This window comes from Molothrus ater, chromosome 9 (genome assembly GCF_012460135.2).
Source record: "Molothrus ater isolate BHLD 08-10-18 breed brown headed cowbird chromosome 9, BPBGC_Mater_1.1, whole genome shotgun sequence".
NCBI lineage: Eukaryota > Metazoa > Chordata > Aves > Passeriformes > Icteridae > Molothrus > Molothrus ater.
In genome coordinates this window covers 31,287,876-31,313,061 of record NC_050486.2, presented here as the reverse complement: position 1 = coordinate 31,313,061, position 25,186 = coordinate 31,287,876, and the positions used below count along the sequence as shown (strand labels likewise).

The 25,186-nt window shown below is 38.5% G+C and overlaps 1 protein-coding gene across 3 annotated transcripts in view; it reads left to right on the top strand.

Annotated features, from left to right (window-relative positions):
- SLC44A5 (solute carrier family 44 member 5) overlaps nt 1-25,186 on the top strand; it is a 69,249-nt gene that overhangs the window by 21,171 nt on the left and 22,892 nt on the right. For all 3 annotated transcript variants that reach the window (XM_036387885.1, XM_036387884.2, XM_054515787.1), the window contains exons 2-10: nt 8,960-9,008; nt 10,449-10,522; nt 12,336-12,420; nt 16,372-16,456; nt 18,850-18,978; nt 19,745-19,805; nt 21,420-21,543; nt 22,409-22,492; nt 25,039-25,151. In XM_036387885.1, coding sequence (XP_036243778.1) covers nt 8,960-9,008; nt 10,449-10,522; nt 12,336-12,420; nt 16,372-16,456; nt 18,850-18,978; nt 19,745-19,805; nt 21,420-21,543; nt 22,409-22,492; nt 25,039-25,151 — 804 coding nt within the window. The remainder of the gene's footprint in view (nt 1-8,959; nt 9,009-10,448; nt 10,523-12,335; nt 12,421-16,371; nt 16,457-18,849; nt 18,979-19,744; nt 19,806-21,419; nt 21,544-22,408; nt 22,493-25,038; nt 25,152-25,186) is intronic.

The window sequence follows — 25,186 nt, the reverse complement described above, 5'->3', positions numbered from 1 at the left end:
GCAGAACTTGCTTTGTTCTAGAGTTCACCCAGTCTCCTGGGCCCAATCTCACTTTGAAAAAAATGTCTTGCGGAATAGTTGAGTTTGCAGAGAAGTACTCTTCCCACACATCACACCATTTCAGAAGTATCTTGGTAGCTGTGTCTTTGCTTGGATATTCCATGAAACTTGTTGCTGCATTAGCTGCAGAACAAGAATAAGAAATGGAAGCTGGGGAAAAAAAGAACAGACAATTTCAGCTCCAAAGAAGAATTTGAGGGAACAGCTAATAAGCACATTAAAATGGAAACTGTAAAGAAGCGCTGTATGTGACCCAAACTGCTGAGAATATTTTGTTTGTTGTTCAGAGAACTGTAAAAGTTCCACTAGCTATTGATGTTTTTGATCGCATGGTAGAATAGCAGTTCATTGATAATTTGCTTGTAATACATTAATGGTATACATTTTCAGTCCCCTTTCTGAGGGTAATCGTTTGACAACTGGTATGTTTCAATACCAGCCTAATAGCCTGTGCTGTCACTAATATTAGGAGAATGTTAGATGTGGGCCTTTGACATGAGATTATATCATGCTGGTCATGCTTTTTCTAATGTTAAGTGAACATGGACAGCATGTTAATTGTACAGTCACCTTCAGGAAAAAATATCGCACAATCTTTGGACTGATAGTCATTTGGGAGTACGACGTGTTGTCATTCAGTTTGTCTTGTGGCTATGTCATCATACTTTTTCAGCTACATGGCTAATTAGGAGACTGCAATGATAAGAATTTTATCCTTAGAGTTTGAATTAGTGGTTGGTTTTTGACCCACAGTAGAAAACCGGTCAGCTTTCTCCACTGAACAATCACTGACCTCAGGATTCCTGGCCAATTCTGTTTATGTTGTGCACATGCCCTGGACTTCTTGGGAAACAAAGGAGTCTGAATGATGGGTAAAACTAAATATTTCATGGTAGTTTGGTCTGCTTGAAACCGTAAACCCTTGCCTTTCACTGTGTCGGGTTTTTCACCCCCTCTTCCTTTATTCTGTCCTTTGGTAAGACTTGCAGCAATGGCACTTGGTTTGTGAGCAGTGCTGAATGCCCTCAGCTTCACGGTAAGTCAGCAACAGTCACTTTTGAAATTTGGACTGTGACTTGCACGTTGAGATCTCTGTCTTTGCAGCTTTGTAAAGAAAAGGACAGCTAAGTGATGAGGTGACTTGTTTATCTCGTCTACCACTCCTCTTCCCTCTTCACCCTTCCATTTTTTGCAAGTCATAAGTCAGTATCCGTAGCATAATGGCAGTCCAGAAACTTATACTGGCACATGAAAGATATTTCAAAGGCAGCTACCATTTAGTATGATTTATTTCACAGGAGAGGAATCATAAGTGTGTTTTTCTTATAGTTGCAATTTGTGTGTGCATGATTGTATGAAGCAAAGTGATGCAGAGTCCCCAGGCAGGTGCAAAGGAGAGTCTCTTAATTGCAAAAAGCAGGCCTTTTTAAGCAGTTAACCCATTATCAGTTACATAGTTTTCAAACGTAACAAACGTAATCCAATCAACCACTATAAATCATGATGTGAACGTGTCGTGGTTATATAAATTGTTTTTCTGCCTCCAATTCAGCTGAGTCACTTTCCCAGAGTCCTTTTTTTCTTAGCCAAAGTAGCCGGCCTGAGCCATGATTTTACAAAGGTAACAAGTCCCTTATTTTATAAGGTTTTTCCTATATGCAACATATGATATTGTAAGAAATGTTATACCTGAATCTTTCAAAGAGGAAAAAAGCCCCAGCATGCCAGTAAACCAGGTAAGGACTTACTGAAAGAGATGTTTTTGTATTAATGTCAACCTTTTGACTTATTAGACTGCTTCAACACGTGTGTCTTACAGTAATAATGTATTATTTTACATTACTAGGATTATTAGGCTGTGTCTGCATAAGGAATATTGCATGGTACTTAAAATGTACCTTAAGTTTGCCTTAAAAAATCTTCTAAGTAGAATTAAATTGACTACCACTAAACAGCAGTACATTTCAAATATTTATTTGGATTCTTTGCAAAATTAAGACTGTAAGCTTTGAAAATTTTAGGCTTTTATATATGTTCAAGAAGTTTCTGCTTCTGAAAGGGACAGATCAGTTTTGCAGGAACTTGTGTTGGGATTTGTTTATTATCCTACTGAGAACAGATCAGAAGAATCGAAATCTTAATGTAATTTTTTTAGAGAAACATAACTGGGATGAACCTCTGTCGTAGTTTAGGGCAAATTTGGAGGAGAATTTCAAAATCAGGGCCCCTCCAGTAAGCAAACCCACATAGCCCCTCCCCGCAACCGGTTCGGGAAGGATTCCTTGGAGAGGAGTGGAAAGAACCTGTTTATTTAACAAGCACGGCACCCCCCCAGCACACAAAATGAACAATACCAGATGACACCACTCTGAAAAGAGATGACAAATTCAGAAAGTCTCTCTTGGGGGGGTGGTCACTCTGTTCTCAGTCCCTCTGGCGCTGGGGCAGCTGCTGCAGGCCACAAGGTGCAAACTCTCGGTGTTTCCCAGGTCCCAGTCCGGAGCAGGTTCAAAATGGTCAGTAAAAGGAAAGGAGAAACAGTCCAGAAAGAAATTTGGACAGTTTAGCTAAACTAGCTAATGAGTAAAAGCAAGCAGAAGCGAAGCGAGCAAGAGCGAGAGAGAGCAAAGCCAAAAGCAAAAGCAGAAAAAGCAAAAGCTGCAGTCTCTGTGTCCCGCCAGGCTGATAAGAAAACTAAAACAAAACTTTCCCTCTTCAGAGCCAGTCTTAAAGGTACAGAACATAATAGCCAACATTCACAGAACACATGAATGGGGATACAAGCATCATAACGTCACCCTGGGACAACCTCTTTCAATCCTACTACACCCTGTGCATTTGTTAGCAGCCTAATTTGTTGTCTTGTGCACTTGCATCTTTGAACATTCAATTAGTACCTTGAGTACGCGGAGGCCTTACTATTGCTGAGGCCTTTTCTAGCAATATTTTGAATTACTTGAAATGACTGATGTGCTCCAGTAGAGGGGAGCAGTGCCTATGCATGCAGATCCAACGGCTTGGTAATAAAAACATTATTTTCTTAAAAAGCTGTACCTATTCTAGTCACTGGCACATGTAATTGTTGACCAAACACCAGGGAAGAAACCTGAAGAAATTAATAGTTATCAAACCAGAAATAGCATTTTATTGGAGTTGAGTAATATATTGCTGACCAGATGCATGTTAGTTAGTGTGCATTTTTGCTTAGCACTGTCTGTTCAGTGCCTTCTGTTCCTTTACTATATTGAGATTTTATGAAGCAGCCTTTCACAGAGGTGCAAACTTGAATGGGAGCACAGTAAAATAAGTCATTTGGCCTCACGCATTTCTTTTTTTTTTCCTATATGCTAAGAATGAGAGGAGGTCTTGCGAGGTACTTAACTACCAGGGTTCAGTCAACAGTTAATATTTTGCAGGAGATCAGTCTACATCTTCAGTGTTTGGTTGCCTGATACTGGTTATACTAAATATCTGATTTGGTAAACATTAGAACATTGCTGCTAAGTTCTCTAATAACAAAAGGGGATTTGACTTCGTATCACAGGCATCATTGGTTAAACATCATATGAGATTACTCTTCTTTGTCATTGCATACTATGCAGTGACAGGGCTGACTTAAAAGTGTTGTTTTTGTCGTTCCAGCTTGTAGTTCAGCTGTGTCTTGTACAGTATCACAGGAGTGCATATGCAAGTGTACACATTTTTCATTGCAAAATTCTACAATTGGTGTTTTAATTATATTCCACAGAGAATGGAAATTTCATTCTGGTCAGGATCACCACATATAGATTCTGTTCCTTTGTGGCTTCAAAGGAGAGATTGCCTCAGGCTTTCAGATTCACATACTGAGTATAATGCCTTGTACTTGTTTCACTATAAAAACATTACAGTATCAATGTAACAATGCTGAGACCTTCCAGCGTTACCTCTTCTGTATTTTGTGCTGTGCAGAAATACAAAAAGTACATACTAGTAAGAAATAATTTAGTAAATTATGACTACTTCTACAGATAGATTTCCACTTGACAAGATTGGAAATTCAGTATACAGCAGACAGTTTACATTTTAGACTTATATGACTTGAACTTTGGGGTGCTAGTCATATGTATAGAGGAGGAAAGATGTGGCCATCTGTTGCATGTAAAGACTATTTACTGTCACAGTAGTACAGGCTACAGAAATGTAGCTAAGAATGTTTTACCTTATTTTCAGTTAGCAAATCATCAGGATTTTTTTGGGGTTATATTCACTTCCATATGCAGGAAGGTGCAGGTGTTTCCCTTTCTGCGTGTGCAGTGTAGGTTAGTACAAGCTGATAAGAGTCATTCCTCTTTGTACAGACTGGCTTGGGTAGGTGGACAAGGCACTGAGTGATAACTCTCTATTCAGAGAAAGGCCTGCCTACTTTGTGAATTTCTGTTCTAGTTGGAGAAGTCCTTGACAATCACCTTTATTTTTAAATCTATTTAAATAGTATTTTTGTGTATCTCTGCTTGCTGGGGTAAGTGTGCTAGCTAGCACCACAGAAGTACACAGTTGGTGTCTCACACAGACAGCTTACTCAACCGATCCAGGTACAGTAACATGGATAGAGATGAAGAAAACTACTATGGAAAACATGGTAATTTACTTGCTTTCTTAGAACAATTCAAAATATCTGATCTAAATCTCACATATTTCAACTGTGTAATTTCAATGGACTTAAATGGGCTTGAATGCAGACTCAAATGGTTTCCTGTAATTTCTTCAATTATTAGCAATATTGTAATTTTTTCCTGGATGTCATTTGCTAGTTTATTTAAATTGCACATCAAAGGTAAGTTTTGCACGTGTGTATGGTCGATTTTTACTTTAGGTAAGTAATTTAGAGTTGCTCTTTAAAATTATTACAGTGATAAAGTGTAACAATTAACTTAATATGCTATTTTGGAGTCAGAATTTGTAAATACCTTGTCAGGTATTTCTGGTAATGATATTTTACTTCAACATACACAAGTTTCGTATTATAAGGCAGCCTGTAAAATAGATCTGTCTCCTCTGCAAAGAAAAAAATATGATACCAGTTTTTAATCTTAGCGAAAGGTGTAAGTCCCCCCTCACCACTGCTTTCTTCCTTATGCCTACCAAACTCCTAAAGCTTGGAATTTGCTTTCTAAATATATTTGGGCTTTTATAGCTGGGGAAGTGGTTTGCTTTTACCAGGAGCAATGTAGATACTAGAAACATGAATAATTCCCACCTCACCCCCCCAAAACATCTTCTGAATTTTTAAAGAATATTAGTAATAAAGTAGAGAATTTGAATTCAATTTAGAATTACGCCAGAAAAATTAGATTAAACAAATGGCATTTTTCTTTTTTTTCTGTTCCATGAAACTGATCACAGTTGTGATCAGCTGTAACAAGAGCTCCAGAGATCCAGACTAATTCTGACAGTGAATTCAAGTGTATTTTGAACTTAGAATGTTGTTGCTGTTTCTCCCCATATTCTGTAATGAATTTATACCAAGAGCTCAGTGACAGAGGAGGTAGTTTGAGCCATGTTGCCCTACACTGTGCCACCATAAGCATACAGACTGCTGGTGTGAGGAACAGTTCTTGGAAGGAACTTGCAGTACTGCAATAATTTTATAGCTGTTAGTGGCTGTTAATTCTATTTCTTAGCATCTGTCTTCTGGCTTGTTGGAGATGAAAGTCTCCATTTGAATTAGATCTCCCTTCCTGTAGTGCTTTGTTTTTATCCTCTTATATATTAGATCCATTTGGCTCTCTGTGTGCTGAGATGTTACATTTTCCTGTTCTCAAGTGATATTTGTATAATCCTTTCTTAAAAACTTACTGTGATGAAAATTCCAGTGTGTGTTTCAGTATATGACTGCGTCCTGAAAGATTTCCTAATGCCTAATCTAAACCATCCTTGCTGCAACTGAGGTTAGCTTATCTAACTGGTAGAGGAAACAGAACTACTGATCATTGTAAATTTTGCATGGTGATTGAAGACTGTTATTTTGTGCTCCTTTGCTTAATCACAGGCATTGAAGTTGCATTCATTTACTGCTTTCTGTAAACCTCGTAGTATCTTCTTTCTAATAAGTCCCACTACTCTCTCTAATTTGTATCTTCTGAAATTCTAGTGCCATGATCTAGAAATAGTTATTCATTTGAGGCCTCACATGTCCCCAAGCACAAGGAATAGTGACTTTTTCAATCATGCTCATCTTGAAAGAGTGGTGCTTTTTTTGCAGACATTGCTTGACTGACTCATTCTCTCTTTGTAGTGTGCTGTAATCCTTTAGGATTCTCCTCAACAGTGTTTTTGAAATCAATTGTTCCTTATGGATTCCTGAATAGAGTTTGTCTTTACAACTTTTGTTACTTTACAAAATTCACTTTGAAGTGTTGTTTATAAAAATCCTTTTTGATAAATACCTCTGTCTCCAGAACACTTGTCACCTGCACAGTTTCAAAATGTTCATTCTACTTAATTGTTCTAATTTTTAAGGAGAACATTGAATAACTTTGGAGACTAGGCTCCTCCAGTACTGGGACTGAGCTAACTACTAAAATTCAAGAGTGAGAACTTGGAGTCTTTAGGGGTGACTCAATAAAAATGTTTGCCCATAAAAGCAAGTAGACTGTTAGAATTGTTAGGAATGGACTGAAGTCAGATAGAAAGAGTCATCATGGGATTATATAAATCACGTCCAATGTTCGTGGTGAATATCCTGTGCCATTCTGGCCCCTCCTTTTCTAGTGATCTGTAGTAGTGCTGTAAAGGGTAAGAAAAGGAATATAAGCGTGACCAAAACTATGAAATGGCTTATGTACAAGAAACATTTGAGCAGACCAGGACATTTGAGTGTAATAATTTGTAACATTTTTGTTAGCATAACATGCTGCCGTGTTACACAGTACAGTAATAAACTGGTTGATTGCAAGCTTAAAACAGATAAAATAAATGTTTGATTGACTTGTAGGAGTCTGTGATGTAGAGCATTGCAGATTGTTAAAGTATATGCAAGGTAAATAGAGATTCCTTGAATCTCAATTTTTCAATGAACGAAAAAGAAATTCACTCAGAGCTATTAAATGCAAAGTCAGTACTTTTAGTTAAGAAAAATGCAGTTGGAAGTCTCTGTAATATCAGTGTTGGGTAAATACTACAGTATTTGCCTTGGTGTTGCATTCCTCCTCAGAGATGGCCCCTTATAACATTCAGGGTGGGGATTCGGTGGATTTTTTTGAGTGATCTGGTGTGGCTGTTCTTATGTGCTCAACAGGTCCTGTAAGAGCAAAGAACAGAAGTTCAGCTTCAGCGTGCCTTAAAGCCAGAACGTGTCTATGGGGCGTAATGTTACGTATGGTTTTGTTCTGGTGGTGAATTATTTTGTAGTAGAAATATTTGTTTTGTAGGAATTTCTGTTAAAAATTGTTCGTTCAATATACAGGTGTTGGCCCAACATTAGGTATTGTGTATGGTACATTTGCTTTCCTGACCATGCATCACAGCATAGCTTATTCCACTCCCCAGCATTGCTGTCATACATCACTTCTCTAAAGTTTTAATTTTTTTGGTCTCTTCTGTATTAAGATATTTTTGTTTCAGGAGCTTGCTAAGGTGGATCTGAGTACCTCAGATGAAGGGCAAATAGGATTTTATTAACTGCTGTGTTTATTGTACTGGTGTGTGTGTGTTTTGATAAGGTTTTTCTGATACAAACCAAGAACAAATATAGTGTCATGTAGTTAATAAGCAAATTCCACTTTTGAGAAGTTGCTGACTTGTTCTCTAATTAACAAAAATAAATATTTTTCTTTGGGGCCCAGGGGAGGAAATTTAGGCTGGTAGCACCATGTAATACCAGGGATATTCAGAGGAAGAAATCCTTAAGAAAACAGTGAAAAAGCACTCCGAAGCAGTAATTTGTGTTGTAGCTTTGACATTTGAATGAAGGAGTAATTTCTCATTGCACAGAATTTTGTTCAGTAAATCTTCACAATCACTGAACTTTGTAAGGAAAAAGTCCCCTAAAGCTGAATAGCTAGCTTCAAAAGGAAAAATCCAAATTCTGGTCTGCTGAATGAAAAGCTGCTTGTTTCTCTTCATACAGTAGCCCAATCTTGAAAATTTTGATTTGACTGTAATTTTTTATTACTCTTTACCAAGTGAGATCGTACTTTAATTTCTCTTATTCAGGTCCCCATGGGAAGCACCGGTTGGTGGGTTAGTATTTGGTGGGTGTTTAATATAGGGGTTTTTTTATGTGTTGAGTGAATCAACTGGAACTGTGCTAACCAGGATAGCCACATGAAAAACAGATTGCCCATGGACACTGTGGATGCCCCAACCCTTGCAGTGTTCAAGGGCAGGTTGGATGGGGCTCTGAGCAACCTGGTCTAGGAGGAGGTGTCCCTGCCCATGGCAGGAGGTGTTGGGACTAGATTATATTTAAGGTCTCTTGTAACCCTTTAACATTCTGTGATTCTGGAGAAAAATCAGAAGCTCTTAGCCTGTAACTGGAGAGAGGTGGGTTCATTCACTCGCTGTCAGACACACTTAGCATGTGACTGGGAGGCATAATCCTTGTCTCTCAAACACATTGGGAGCCTATGCATAGGCATAGTGATAGGATGTACATTAAAGGTAACTTATTACATGGTAAATGTGAGGCCCTCAATATTTTTAAGTTGGAAGAAAAAAAAGCTTTAATCTCATATACAAAACCTAGGTAATTTTATTGGTGAATTACTGGTATTGCCCATATGAAATGATTTTAAGAAAAATGATTAAATATTAATATATGGAAGATGCTCTTCAAAGGCTGGTGTTAACATCCCCCTCTGGACAGATTTTATTTTAAATAACAACATGCTTTTATACTGTTTTATTTTAAATGCAGGTGAACCAAGGAAATTTGACCCGAAGTTCAGAGGACCTATTCACAACAGGTAAATATCATAACTCACTCTGTTAAATTCTTTTGGTGAACACGAGTTAAAAATTTTTTTAGCAAAACTTGTGAATTTGATTCTGCAAGTCTTCTAAATCCAGACCACCATCTTTACTACCCTTGAGGATGGATGATTACTAGAGAGTATTAAGCTGTGTGCTCTTAAGTCCTTTTAGTTTGAATGCCAAGTCTGTGTGCCTTGCACTGGCTAGTATCTGCCATCTAACATGTGTAGTAGTTCTGATACACCTCGTTGTGACAGAGCCACCTAACAGAACAATCTGGCTTGACTTCACTTAGTTTTATGAAATGCACGTGAAAGCATGTTACCACTTAGAAGGTTCATTAGTTTACGAGCAGAGTGAAATTGCACAGAAAGCATCTAAGGAAATCATGGAATCATTAAGGTTGAAAAATACCTCCAAGATCATCAAGTCCAACTTTTAATCATGGGCAATTTTTCAGTGTTTTTCCAGATGTAGAGAGCTAAGTTCTAAACTAGCATTTAGTGCTGTTACTGAGGAGAACAAATTAGAGAACCACAAGTTACTTCAGTTTTACCATCCTCAGGAGAAAATTTATGACAGAGAAGCATACTACAGACTTGTCATACTATCATTTGAACACAAACACGCTATCCTTGTCTATGCAGGATGTAGTTCTTCCTCTCTGAAAGCTAATAATTTTAGAAATAAATAGAAATACTTGTTTAGGGAGTTCATCCTGATTTGTGAAGTATCTTTATGTTATTGCCCGTGTATCAAGCCAAGCTTGAGTGGTGTCAGAACTGCTTCTGAATGGTGGATGGGGAAATGAGAAGCATTGTTTTAGAATTGCTTCTTCAATTTTGAGCAGTTGTCCTACCTTAGGTTACTATCATGTTGATCCTGTACCACCTCGACCTCACCAAAAATTTATTTCAGTGAGATTATAAAGCTGTTCCTCTCTGAAGAAGTGTCCACACTTGCAAGCACATTTCAAGTTCTCCAGTTGTTTAAAAAATATGTTCCCTTTATCTCTTTTATGTTAAAAATGTTTCTCTGTAAGAGGAAACATGGATTGGAAAACAGAAAGAATGTCAGATTCTAAAAATGAATTCTGAGGCAGATGTCCTGTAGTATATCTTGCCACTTATATCATCACTTGTATGGTAAGTGATCTCATGGGTCCAGTGTTGTAAGGTATTACTTGTTTCAACAGTATTTAAATCTGTTCTTCAATATGTTCCATTGTCTACAGCAAAAAAAGCATACACATTTATTTGCTGGTCTTGCTGCAAAAACAGGACTTTACACCTCAAACGTGAGTTTGTGACTAAAATTTCTTCAAAGTGCTCATGCAGATATCTTACTCACATGTAAAAATACCATATGACAATCAGTGGTTTTGAGGGGTCATATTAAAGACCTTATTTTTAAAAAGTGTTTCTTGCCCCTAGGCACTGCACAGATATTATTTGCTGTGTGATCTTCATAGTTGTCATTCTGGGTTACATTGCATTAGGAGTTGTGGGTAAGTAAATAGAGGTATAGTAATGCCTTTTCATATAGATGGGAAGCAGCTTTGTGAATGTTGGAATTTTTTATTGAAATGTCCCTTTTGCTAATATTAGTGCAAAGCTTTCCAATCAATAAGTGATGCCTTTCACAGAAGCAAGTAATGAATTAACATTCAGTATCTATTGTAATTCACAGAAACACAGACTGGGTGAGACTGTAAGGGACCACAGTGGGTCATCTGGTCCAACATCCTTGCTCAGAAGGGTCATCTCAGAGCATATGGTGCAGGATTGTGTCCAGATGGTTCTGGAATATCCCCTGTGAAGGAGACTCCACACCCTGTTTGGGCAATCTGTTCAAGTGCACAATCACTGCACAGGGAAGAAGTTCTTCCTCATGTTCAGATGGAACTTCCTGGGCTCAGTCCCTGCCCATTTCTCTGGTGCCATTGCTGGGCCCCGGAGCAGAGCCTGGTTCATGCTCTGCCCCCTCCCTGCAGATGCTGACAGACAGGACTGAGGGCCCCTCTCAGCTGGGGCTCCTCTCTAGGCTGAACAGCCCCAGATCGCTCAGCCTTTCCTGGGCACAGAGATGCTCCAGGCCCTTGCTCAGCTCTGCAGCCTCTGCTGACCCCGCTCCAGGAGCTCCATGTTCCTCTTGTCCCGATGAGCCCAGAGCAAGCACTCCAGAGGTGCTTCACAGGACTAAGCAGAGAGGCAGGATCCCTCCCTGACCTGCTGGAAATGCTCTTCCTGAAGCACCGCAGGATCTCATCACCCTCTTGGCCCTGAGGTTAAACTGCTGGCTCAGAGAAAGCTTGTTGTCCCCCAGGGCCCCAAGGTCTTTCTCTGAAGAGCTGCTTTTCTGCAGATAATTAGGGAGAAGTTCAAAGCCATGTGTTTACTGATAAAAAACTCACTCAAAATTAGGTGTGTTTAAAAAAATGACACGGTTTGGAAAGTTTGCAATCATAAAGTAACTGTGATGGAAAATTTCAGGTAGCAGAAGCTAGAGAAAAACAATTTGGGTTGAGAGGAGCCCTGAGGAGAAGGAATTGGCAATGCGGATTGATAAGGCTTGGGCATGAGCCAGCCATGTACACTTGCAGCCCAGAAAGCCAAATGTATCCTGGGCTGTGTTGAAAGAAGTGTGGTCAGCAGGTCAAAGGAGGGGATTCTGCCGCTCTTGTCAGACCCCATCTGCACTCCTGCATCTGGCTCTGGAGCCCCCAGCACAGGAAGGACATTGGCATAGTGCAGTGAGTTCAGAGGAGGAGTGCTCTGAGGACTGGAGCACCTCTGCTATGGAGGCAGGCTGAGAAGTTGGGGTTGTTCAGTGTGGAGAAGGGAAGGCTCTGAGAGACCTTAGAGCTCCTTCCAGTGCCTAAATGGTCTCCAAGAGAGCTGGAGAGGGACTTTGCACAAGGACAGGAGTGACAGGGCACAGAGAAATGGCTTGTAAACTAACAGAAGGCAGAGTTGGGTTAGAGATTAGGAAGAAATTTTTCCCTGTGAGGGTGGTGAGGTCCTGGCCCTGGTTGCCCAGAGAAGCTGTGGCTGCCCCATCTCTGGAAGTGTTCAAGGTCAGGCTAGAAGGGACTTGGAGCATTGGATTGCTTTCTTACAGTTTAATCCATATCTTAGTAGAACTTACTGTGCTTTGCGTTTTAATATTTCATTAGGAAATCTACAAATCAGTACTCTTCAGTGTTGATCTACAAAGTATAAAATGGTACTTCAGAAGTGATACATTTTCATACTAGCTAATTTTAATCATTAACTATGAACACTTGACTAGTATCTTAAGAGGTATTGTGTATTTTGCAGCTTGGGTGCACGGGGACCCCAGGAAGGTGATTTATCCAACTGACAGCTATGGGCAGTTCTGTGGTCAGAGAGATACCCTCAATGAGTGAGTACTAAATCCATTCATATACCTTTTTTAGTCATGCACTGTGAATAAGATGTGAGGTTTCAAGTCTCTGTCAAAGAGACAGTGACACTCTTTCTGTATTTATTCCAAATGAAGCTCAGAAATGTATTAGTTTCCCAGTGCAAATCCAGATCCAAATTATTACTATAAGGCAGTTGTTTGTGTCATTTAGATAATATTTTTGTAATGTATCAATATAACTTAAAGATTGTGTCAGCAGTTGCATAGAAGGTGACTAGCTGGCACAGCTTCTAACTGCCAAAGTTTGGGTAATTCATAACCTATTGTGTAATTCTTCATCCACCTTGGGATAAGAGAAGTCTTAAGGCATTTTAGCCTGGTCTATAGTTTTTGTCAATATGCACCAAATAACATTAAAGTATGTTCTGAAAGGCTCCTGTTTTTTTTTCCTGTGCCAGGAGAAAGGAGACTGAGTAGTCTGGGAGACAAACAGCTGTAACTACATCCTCCTTGGAAAACAGGAGGAAAATAGAGCTAAATGGCTCTATTTACTTCTCCCTGTTTTTGTCATTTTAGATTTTGAATTGTAAGAGTTAAATTAGTTAGTTGATACCAACAGAGTAATTACACATGAAAATGGTTGCTCAGGGAGGAAAGATGTTGCATCTATGTTTTCTTTGAAAATCTAAATGGTTTATGAAACAGAATTTTAAAAGGGTTTGCTTCTTCACCCACTGTTTTCCTTTCAAAAGGTAAGTTTTAGGCATGCTTTATGCCTTTGTCACTGTCAAGAAGCTGAATGCTATGCTAGCGTTTGATAACAATTCTTTGCTGCTTCTTTCTTTCTCCATTTAGTTTTCTGTGGAAAAAAATTTGGAAGCCACTGTCCAAAGGGCAGTTCAGAAGGGGAGGAGCAGGAAATAGAGACTGGAACAGAAGTTGAGCTAGGCCTATATATCCTCTCAAGTTTTTTTTACAGGGGAAACAGGCTAGTGAAAGAAAACCTGTTCCACACTCAAGACTATTCTTCATAGCAATTGTTGGAGAGTCAAACTTCCTGAAGAGGAAAAGCAAGGAGGAAAAAGTTGTAGTGGCGTATGTGTTCCCCTCACTGCAACACTTCTCTGCTCCCTACCATGCTGCCAATTTGTCCTTGTCCCCTCTGTCGCCAATAGGAAGTAGAGGACAAATGACTTTGGGAGTCTCAGACACACAGCTTCAATATCCTGTGTGATGTGGAGCCAGGTGTTTCTCTCTGACTTTTACCATTCACTCCCATTCCATCTTTCTGTTTGTTACTTGAGTCTTCCCTTTAGTTATTTTTTACACTGTGATTTTCGGCTTGTATTTACAAATGACCCTCCCTATATAGGATTGCTGGAAAATAATACAGCTACTGAAACTGCATTTTGGCATATATTTGGTACATTGAGGAGATTCTTATAAAAATAAAGATCAGAAGACACATAATGCAACCTACCAGAAAAGCAAGAGTGTTTATGGCAGTAGGCCAGGATACTCCTCTGAAAGAATCCCTCTAGTCCCCGGAATGGGGCTGAGGATATGCTTGTGAGGCTTTTGTCAATACCACTGTTTTTCAGATCCTCTGAAAGTAAGCAGTGTGAAAGACTAACCCAGAGCTGTGGTATTCTGAAGTCTCCAAGGGTTTAGTCTGAGACATTTTTCTTGGAAAGTAATCACAATCTTTGTGTTTTGAATCTTGTCCTTGTAACAAGTATTTTCAGTAATCTCACTGAGGAATGGAAAAGGCAAGTTAGAAACAAAGCCAACATTCACAGCTTGTGCAAAAACCCATTTGAACTCCAGTGAATGCCATGGAGTCAAATAAATTATTTTTGTATCATCATGAAAGTCTCTGTTTGACCTCCTCATGTCTTCCTGTAGTCTATCCATTAGTTGATGTGTAATCTCTGAACTCATTTTGCATTATACAGAGCATAATGTACTAATGGAATACAACACAGTTTCATTATACAGAATACAGATCTAATTCTCAGTGTGTGTTTTCATGTGTTATGTATGTATTTAAACTTTCTTTTCTGTTGTCAATACCAGCAAGTGGGCTAAGAAAAAAAAAAGAATTCATTAATGGTTTTGAGCAGCTCACAGATCATAAATACCATCAAGAAACTATTGAAGAATGATGGCATTTCAGTCCAAAATTGTATTCTACTAATTTAAAGAAAGAGCAACTAGTGGTGGTGAATTAGTTTTGCCAGAATGTGTCTTTTCTTAAACAGTGCATAGTAGAATGAATATACCTCAGTGAAAACAAGTTAACCTTGTAAAAAATGTCAGGCAGTTGAGTTAATCCTAGTCTTAAATGGAGTTTGAATGTGCAGTGGTGCTAAATAGTGTCTTTGATGGTATAGCCCTATTTAGCAATTGGTGGGAGTCACGTGCTGGTGGGAAAACAGAGGATATGTCCCAGGCTGGGGGATACAATGAGATGTAGAAGCAGGACTGATGTTGAACCAGGACAGATAGAAGAGAGGCAGCCTTGTTAGCCCAAGCACCCTTCATTGTTAATACTGCCATCCTGCTCACAAGACAGAGCTCCCACTGTGCTGCAATGCCATGGTGAAGGTCAGTGGGAGCTCAAACGCTGCTTTGTGGAGTCTCTTGCACATCACAGAAGCATAGAATAGCCTGAGTTGGAAGGGACTTCAAAGCTCATCTCATTCCAACCCTCATTCCGTGGCCAGGGACACCTTCCACTAGACCAGGTTGCCCTTGTTCAGCCTGTCCTTGAAGACTTGCAGGGATGGGGCAGCCACAGCTGCTCTGGGCAACCTGTGTCACGGCCTCACCACCCTCACAGCTAAGAATTTCTTCCCAATATTCCATATGAACCTACTCTCTGTCAGTGGGAAGCATCCCCTGTTGCCCTATCTCTCCAGGCCCTTGTAAGTAGCAACTCCATTACTTTTTGTAGGCTCCCTTCAGGTTAAATGTTTTGTAGGCTCCCTTCAGGGAAAGCCACAGTTAGGACACCCCTGAAGCCTTCTCTTCTCCAGGCTGCACAATCCCCATTCTCTCAGCCATTCCTCATGGAAGAAGTGCTCCATCTCTCTGATCAGCTTGGTGGCCCTTCATAGTCCATAGGGGAGCATATGCACCATTTCTTGGGGTGCATATGCAGGGGCACTGCATAACCCTGACTAACTGGCTTTGAAGTTTTGTTTAAAAAGGGCAGGTCTACTGCCATATTATCTTCACTAGAGCTATCTGATAATTTTCTGACGTAGCGAAGTCTAACATGACATTTTGCTGTCTTCAAAACCCAAGTCTTAAAATCAAGAGATCTTGGGGTCCTAAGTTTCCAACAAATCCAGACTTAAGTGACAGCTGCCACAAGGCTCCAAGTTCCAGTTGATGTCAAATATGTGGGACTGACAGAGTGACCCTTATTTATATCAAGGGGGATCTTGTCAGTGTTATTAGTAGATGATATTATATTCTGTTTTCTGGACAAGTGCTTTTGGTTTCCAACCATAAAAAGCTTCTGATTGATTTTGGTGCCACCTTCTGATCAACAAAAATTAGGCAGCTTTTACAGTGAAGCATTTGCTGATGGTGAGTTTGCATGCATTTCATACACAGGATGTTGGTGGCGCAGAGACTATGATGTTTTTGCAGGGTTATTCTACAAACTTCACCCTCTCGAGGCAGGACTACAGCTACACAGATTGTTTCAGCTTAAAATCATGCTGCAGATAAAAACGTGTCAAAATTATCATTCTTTAGAGCAAATATTTCTGGTTTCATAGATGTCTTGATGTGAAACATTCAAGGCCTACTTGGGATTTTTTTTGTCTTGTATTTTCAATATGGATGTTCACAGTAATAGAACTTAAATATCAATGTATACTACAAATTTTGGAATGGTAGGATGTATAAGCACCTATATTTATGATGATTATTATTATCTTATATCCATTTCCGTAGGAACAAGACCATTTTGTTTTACTTCAACATTCTGAAATGTGCCAGCCCCGTAGTGTTAATAAACCTACAGTGCCCTACAACACAGGTGAGTGAAAACGTAGAGATAAAATATTTTCCCTGCATCTTAGTCATGGTGCTTAAAAATGAGACATGTATTTGTTTGGATTTAAAAATTGATGTTCATTTCCCTCAAAATACAACATGGTTGTTTTATAAATTACTTGTAGCAAGCACACTCTCTGTAGTGTGTGACGGTCAGAAAAATGAAGTGGATATGCACAAGATTGTATATTTTGGATAAGAGTAGACAAAAAAAGTCAGCTGACTTGAACGCAACAATTTTTTTATTTATGAATTCATCGCAGGCAGCTATCCAGTAGTATTCAGTGAATGCAGAAAATATTGATTTATACCTAAGGTTTTCAGAGCTGAACATGTTCAAGAAACTGTGCATATTGCCATTGACAGGATTATCTGGATGTTATTAGAGCCTACGGCTCTTTCAAAAGTGAAGATTTTGAAAGCTTATTCTTGCCTTATGTCACAATTTGTACTCTGTTGTGCTGTGGCTCCTCATGAAGTTGTGAAATAAACCTCGTCACTGCATTTGTGTGGGTTAAGATTAACCTCCTGATCTTTCTTGCAAGACAATTTTCCTGATCATAATACATGAAAATCTCCAAAAAGAAAGAGCAAGATCCCTCTTAACATTGGCTAGTTGCTGTCAGAATGAAAACTTGCTCCATCAGCTGCAGATTTGCTTCAGGAATCCCCCATCTGTCCACATGCAGACATTGACACTGTTGCCCTGCAGTCTTAAGACTCTTTTACTAGAACAGTTCAGTCTGTTCAGAAATATGAGGTCATTATGTGGGATTTGACTGGTGCTGTGGTCAGGTTGGCAATGGCCATGAATCAAATTGGGTGAAATACTTGTTAAAGGAGAGTTTTTGGGAGCAGAGTAGTTACTTTGTTCATTTTCAAATATGCAACATCTCCAAACCTAAGAATGCTGTTTTTGAATGCTGTTTGTTACTGCAGATGGTTAAATGACTGGTCATTTCTAAAAATGCTGAAGAAATTTGTTTTGCTCATTCCTCTTTTGAACTGCAAACAGGGTCCTTCATTCCTGACCTATACATATAAATATCAAGAGGAAGAACCCCCAAGAACTAACATGAGAGGAGCTTCAGTTCTTGAATAAGGCTGGATTTGAAAACAGTTAATACAGTCCATTGGATCCATAGACAGCACATTTCACTGCCTGTTTCATAGATAGCAAGCAGTTTATAGTAAAGTGTGTACTTGTTAGTCGCCTGCTGTCCCAGCAAGGACAAAACTCTTCTTTCTTTGTTCCTTGGCCTGTGGGTAGCCCATAGGACTGAAATACTCTTATAGAAAGACCCTCTTGTGGTATCTGCTGTGTTCTAAGGGTTAGTACAAGACCTCTTCCCAAAATTCTTTTTGGTGAATTACTTATGATGGAATGCCCTTGACATGAAAGACAGTTTTGGTGCATGATGTCTCTCTGGCGCTTGGACAGCAGAGCTTTGCAAAGGGTGTTTGGATAGCATAGCTTTGGAAACAAACTGCCTTTTAGAAAAGGCTGAAACTTGCTGTAAAGATGGAATTCAAACCACCTCACAGTCTTAATGCTGAGGAGTCAGAATGTCTGTCCTTAGTGTGATTCCAGGGACCAGCAGAACCTTAAGAATCTGTTTATCGGGGCAGCCACTTTTCCATATCCTAAATCTAAATCACAACTTCTCAATGGATGCATTCAATAAACCCCAGTCCTCACCTGATTTCTCACATAAATCCAGCTTGTAATGGCTATACCTTGTGTCATGTGAGCATCATTCTTGTCATAGGCATCCCCTGGCTTTGTAAGTCCTTTCTTAGTCTACAGTTAAAAGTCACTTTTGAGTGATTTACACCTAACTTGACAATATTTGTATAGATGTAGTTGACTGAAGAGGTTGTGTAGAAGGATGGAATAACAGTACCCGAGACTTTGGATTTAGTGAGACTTTCTTTAAATAAAGTTCTCCTTATACATGTAGTAGGAAAAAATTGTATGTATCCTGTGGAAATAGCTGTCACACCCCCTTGCTCTTATCTACTGCTGATGATAGATATAAAGGAGGACTTGAGAGGTTTTTTCTTGCTGCCCAGAAAAATAATACTCTTTTCAACAGACTGAAAGCTCTTCTTGCCTATGAGAATGTGTAAAACCTAAGAAGATACAGAGAGGGGCTTGATATGCCAGATATGAGGAGAACACACTTTGAAAGTGTTTTCTATCAAAGAATTCTAGTAGTATTCATTTAGGGAATCAAAAGGAGAACATATCTTTTCTAAATCCAGCTGTAAACATTAATGAAGGCAGTGTCATTTTTCTTGCTTTTTCATTACACCGACTTTCCTTACCCTTCTCTACCCAGAGTGTGTCTTTACTTATTTTTTCTTTTCTTGCAGCTTTGTGTCTCAAAGTGCCCAGACAGGTTTGCAACCTACATTGATGTTCAGGCTTCCTACAGATATAGACCAGATCAGTGGAATTACTTCAGACAGTTCTGCAAACCTGGTTTTAACAATCCTCGCAAGGTGTGTATGTATCTGTAGATGATAAAGTACATTTTTTCTTCAAGCAGTATTTAATTTGCATGATTTTACTGAGCTGCATCAAAGATTTGAATTATTCTGATTTCAACATATAAGGAGATGTCCCATTTAGGTGATTTGACAGTTGTTTAATCCAGGCTGAAGGTCTTGAATGCACACTAAACCTCCACTCTTCAAATGATTCCTGTTAGCTTAAAAGACTACCTGCAGCTACTCATTCAGTTGCAGTCCTGTGGCAAGCAGTATCCTTTAGTACTTAAGTACCCCACAGCAGTAGAGTGTCTCAAACCAATCCTTAAGTCTCCTAAGTCATCTATAGCTACTTGGAAAGTTAGCTAAGAAAATTAATCTATCCTTCATATAACTGATTTTGTACTCAAATGTACTGCGTTACTTTTCCCATCTTTAAAATGTCTTGCAATTCAGCTATATTAATTGGATTAAAATCTTACTTTTCTTTAAGAGAAAAGATAAAGCGTAGGCAAGGAACAATTGTCTAGTCAGTTCTGGCTTAGATGCTGATCCAAAAGTCTTTTCTTTTATGTCACTAGAAAAGAAAAGAACAGTCTTTTCCCAAATCACAATGACAGTTTGGATTCTCACTTAGGTATAAATGTATCTTGCAGCTCCACCAGTGAAATTTGGAGAGGAGGCTACAAAGCCCAGTTTGGGGCATTCCTTCAGACTGGGTGAAAAACAAACATGATGTTGTACTTTTATTCAGCATTCCTATTTTTCCCCTTTTTAGTCTATTGCTCAAGTCCTACGTGATGAAGATTGTCCTTCGATGATCATTCCAAGCAGGCCTTGTGAGTGATTCTACTTCTTATACACATCTTAGCAGATTGTGAGCATTCATATTAATGCACAACTCCAGTCTGAAATGTGTTTTGCGGCAACATCACTAGGAGCTGTTTGTTATCTGACATTCACATTAATTCCGTTTTAAAGCATAAATCAATTCAATTTGAAAATACAAATATTTATTAATATTTTTTCTAACAGTCGTCTGGGAATATTCAGTGTGTGATCAGGTCAAGCTGAGCTCTTTCTTGCTCTTAAATCATCACTGATAGCAAAAGCTCTTCAACTGAAATTGTGCCTTCCAAAACAAGAGATGCCATTGGCATAAAGAAAATGCTACAAATGTTGGAAGGATCATATGGCCAGGTGTTGAAGTTCAAACGATACTTCAGCCCAGTTACAATGCAGCTCTCCTTTCAGTGCAATGCTGGCTATGCAGGACATACGGAGGAATTCCGGAGCAAAAAAGTTCACTATGGTCAGCAAGTGTTTCTGAGTAGATAACCACTGATCTCAGAGCTCATCTCAGCTGCACAAGTGTAGTATTGACCCAGAATCTTACAGAAGAAGAAATTGCTGTTTATTTTTGCCATACTTTAAAGTAGGGGTCATGTAAACCAGGAGTATGTCATTAAAAGGAGAAGATATGGATTAAATTTTTAAAACATAGTCTGAATTTGTATGAAAACTGAAGTACTGACCCAAAAGACATAAAATAATTTACAAAGAAGCTCTTATATTCTTTTAGACTACATCAATGAGCAAAGATTACAGTGGGCGGAAAAGATATGCTAAGATATGTTGCTTAATCATTTATTCAGAATAATTGCTGGGGAAGATAGATCAGACTGAATATTGAGCCCTGGCATCACTATTTGTTGGAATCTGGTAAGGAAAGCACTGAATGGTTATGTGAAGTACACCTCTGAAGGAGGACTCACCTGCTCTTCTCTTTGGAATGAAACCAAGGATGTTTTGCAGCAAAGAACAGGGCAAAGTAAATGAGTATGCAAACACCTCCTTTTCTCGCTTTTTTATAATCTCCTCTTCCCTCTCTCTAACCAGTTGTTTCTGTCTTTTTTCCATTGCTTCATCTCCAAGAATATCTAGTGATAGTGGCTGGTACTGGAGCTCATCTGGCATATAAGGAAAACAACACTTGCTGTTATATATTGGTTTGGGGCTAATATGATTCATGATCAGTCAAGTTGAATCTGTCCTTGGGGGCTGGTCTGATTATTACCATTAAATGGCATATTTGAGAAGCTGCAGTTTTTATAAGCTGCCCAGATACTGACAGAGAGTAAGTTCCACATTACAAATTCTTAAACTCCTATGTATAGTACTGTTGTTATTTGGTAGGACCTAGAATCTCCAGTTGAAATCTATGATCCAACCCTGCCTGAGCTTAGATAAAAAGCCTCTGAGCATAAAAATCATAATCTTGAATGCAATGGCTCTTCCAAGATTTGTCAAAGTCAACATATTGCTATATAATCAGTTGAAAAACAATTGACTGTGAATCTGAAGTTATTTAAATATGTTGCAAAACACACATGATAAAAGCAGAGCTTGACATGAGATGTAATATGCAGGCTTTGTTTTGATATTTTGAATAGTTCTGAAGAGATGCTTCCCAGACTTCTCCACGAAGAATGGTGTGTTGACCGTGGCAAATCAGACTACATTCAAAGATGGAAGAGGGAAAACAAGAAATGTAACTGATCTCAGGGAAGCTGCAAAGTAGGTTTTACCCTTCTTCAGTGTTTGTTGGATTCTGAGATTGCACAATAATTTAATAATTTTAAAAAATCAGAATCTTGTAGCAAATGACTGAGGGTACCCAAGCTAGACTCGGTAGCAAATGGTTTCTCTATGCCTGAGCACTTCCAAAGTTCCATTAAGGAAATCCAGTACTGTGGTGTGCAGAAAGGAGCAAAGAGTGCAAAAAGCCTAAGTCTGATGGTCTCAGTCATTTTTTGAAATAATTCTTACTTTTTCTAGCAAAAATAAGTTTTGCAAGGAAAATTACCTGAGGTTCAAAATGCAATCCTCGTGCTGCAGGACTCAGGCCAGCCAGGAATGGCCTTGGCTATGCTGTTCTGTAATGACCTTTCCACTACCATGGGCTGGCCTAGTACTTTGGGCATCTCACCTCATCCGAGTGCTCCTGCTTCTGGTAAAAAATAATGTATTGGGCTTCAGAATTCTGCAGAATAGAAAAACAGTTCCTTGAAGTTGCTTCACTGACCTGTTTTCTGGTTCAATGCTATTAGCAGTTCTAGAGTCACTACTGTTTGTCCCTTGGTACATTGCAGATATCGATAGTATACACTTGCCTTGTGACATAATAAGCAATTCTGACAATAAAACCTTTTTAATTGATTTTTTCAGGACTTGTAGAGACATTCTTATGCAGATTTTTCTTTGCTGTAACTGTGATTGATGTTGGTTTGGTGACAGAACTGGAGTATAGTTGTAAAAAAATTGTAGTATACTCTTATCACTACCAAAGATATTTCAAATTCTTTCACTGATCATATTTGTTGTTTAAATAAATTCTCCTTTTCTACCTGAAGCAACTTTTGTTTGATTTTTCTTTTCTCAGTGGCATCAATAATGTCCTGGATGCAAGATCAGTTGGAATGAAAATTTTTGAAGACTATGCCATTTCTTGGTATTGGATTTTAATGTAAGGGGTTTTTTGGTGCTTTTAGTGTTTCCAAACTCATTTTGGAATGTGCAGGAAATAAAAAAATAGACTGTGTATGTGTTTGGTACATATTCTATTTTAAAACTCAAGAAACTGTAATTTCCTTTCATCACACATGATAATAAGATAGTTACAGTTCTGTGGATGGTAAGGATAGTACAGCATACATACATAGAATGTCAGTTGATCTGGAATAGCTTTTTAATGTCCTGCCAGTCAGAAAATCAGGAGGAGCAGGCTTCTTTTGCAGCACCCATGTGTGTAACAATTCCAAAACTGAAAAATCTTAATTAAGTAACTTTAAAGCCAGTTGCACTGCCAAGTATCACTAGTACATATATAAAACAGATAGTTTCTAAATTTGTGCAAGCAATATTCAGTTAAACTCATTATAATCCCTAAGTTCAATATGAATCCATAAATCCAATGCAGCAGGCAAAGCAACATCAAGAACAAAAGTTATTGAACAGTATTAACTTTATCTTGCAATTAATATTAATTAATCACCAATTAATTAAAATGCAGCACCAAAACAAGAGAAGTAGCTTCTTTGTTGAAGCAAATATGTAAGTATTTGTGAACTCCTAGCCCATTAATATTGGTTTTGATGGACCAATGTGTTGATCTATTTAAACAGGAACAGAATTTGTTGCCAGGTGAGAACCTTTAACATGCACATGTTAAGCATACATTAGTCAATCCTGAATGCAAATCCATGGCATTTAATACATACTTTAGATAATAATGTGGCAATTTAGTCAGTTCAGAAACACAAATTGTCAGCTTTTAAAGGTGTTCAGACACTGATGGAAAGACAGCTTTCTCATAGTCTGATACTCAGCTCACAATATTTAGTAGCAGGAAACTCATGGATATTCAGCAAGCTTGGGTCTCTCTATCTCTTACTGAAATCAGGTTTGTGGTACAGATTCTTTCAAAGGAGATACCACTGAACACACTGGACAGAGAACTGACCATTGTTTTGAACAGAAATTCTTAATATTGAAGCAAGTTTCCACATTGCAAATATGGTATTTTTTTGTAAGGAAGTGTTACCACTTCAAAGTAGTTGTATATAATTTTCTTCACACTTTTCACCCAATGATAGCATAGATCACATGATTTCTGGACAAATATATTTAAGTGCCAGAGGTTGGGTGAAGTTTTTAGCAGTGAAGGCTTGACACTGAAGGGAGGCTGGATTAGAATTTAAATATGGAATTGCTGTAGTCTTTTTAGCATATCTCGAAAGAACTACTGCTTCAAGCCTCAGTTTGAGGGAACTAGTCTGTTCAAGACAGTGGCTACTCTGTACTCAGTTTTGGTGTTACTAGGACTCATGTATAGCTAACTTTAGATAAAGGTAATTTACTGCTTTCAAGATGGAGCTCCAAAACTACAACGTTTCTGGAGGAATACATTCTGAATTTCAGTAAATCATTCAGAAAGGGAAAATACATCAGTCTAGGAAGCCATTAAAGACATAGGACTTAAGACAAACTTAGAAAGGTTTAACTAAATAAGCTGATGTGATTTTTTTACGATCAGGCTGCCCCATTTTTTAGCTTTGGTTATTGGCTAAATAAGCTGGGAACATTCAGAAGAAAAGTTACTGAACACAGGAGAGAAGAGGGTTTAAATTTTTTTGAGTCTGTACTAATACAAAATTTGCATGTAACACCTACTAAAAATAATGAGACATGAAATGTTCTTTAAAGCATCTGAGCTGGATATTTGTTCAATGGGATTAATATTCATATTGCTTTCTTCATAATTGTTTAGAAAGCCATGCGGAGTGAAAAAGCCTTTTGCAATAATTTTTTCCTTTCTGACTTGCTTTCTAGGAGTGAAATGAAAACAAATATTACATTACATTACATTACATTAATTATTGTCTTGATGAAGAAGAGGCACTGTAAACATCTTTCCTAGGGACTTCATAGAAAGGCTCTTAACAGTTTCTTTCTATGCATCATAGTGCCCTAATCATTTCGTCTTCTGATTAGTAGAAGTGGTGATGAGTAGAAATTATGTCCTTCTAACCTCCTGATGGTTTTTCTCCTAAATGTAATTCTTTTTTTTTCCTAGGAAGCTTCTAGAATGTTGTTTACTAACATTGTTTCTTTGCAAGCAGGGATTTTCTGTGGAGGACATAAACCAGCAACTTCCCCACACATAGGTATCCCTCCAATTTAACTTTCTGTACTGTAAATTAGACTGTGGCCTGAAAAAGGCAGTGAGTTTTTCAGCTGGTGTAAGTGACAAAAAAGGCATTCTATTAATCCCATTCAACCGGCCTGAGAATCTAGTACACATATGTGAGATCATCATATATAAGCTGTTTGTTTGTAATGGCAGATAACAGCCATGAGAATGTATTTCATAATGAAGATTTTGAAATACTTTTTTACAAATCATGCTATTATCTGAGATGAAGTGACCCTCATTTGAAGTAACAGGAATGCAAGAATGTGAATAGATTCTTACACTCATTTTCCCTTTGTTTCTGTTTCTTCACTTTCTAGTGGACTGTTCATTGCAATGATGTTGAGTCTGCTGTTCCTTGTATTATTGAGGTTCACAGCTGGGGTTCTCTTCTGGATTTTCATCTTTGGTGTGATTGGAATTATAGGTTATGGTAGGTGTAATTTTCTAGCCTCTGAGACTATTTTT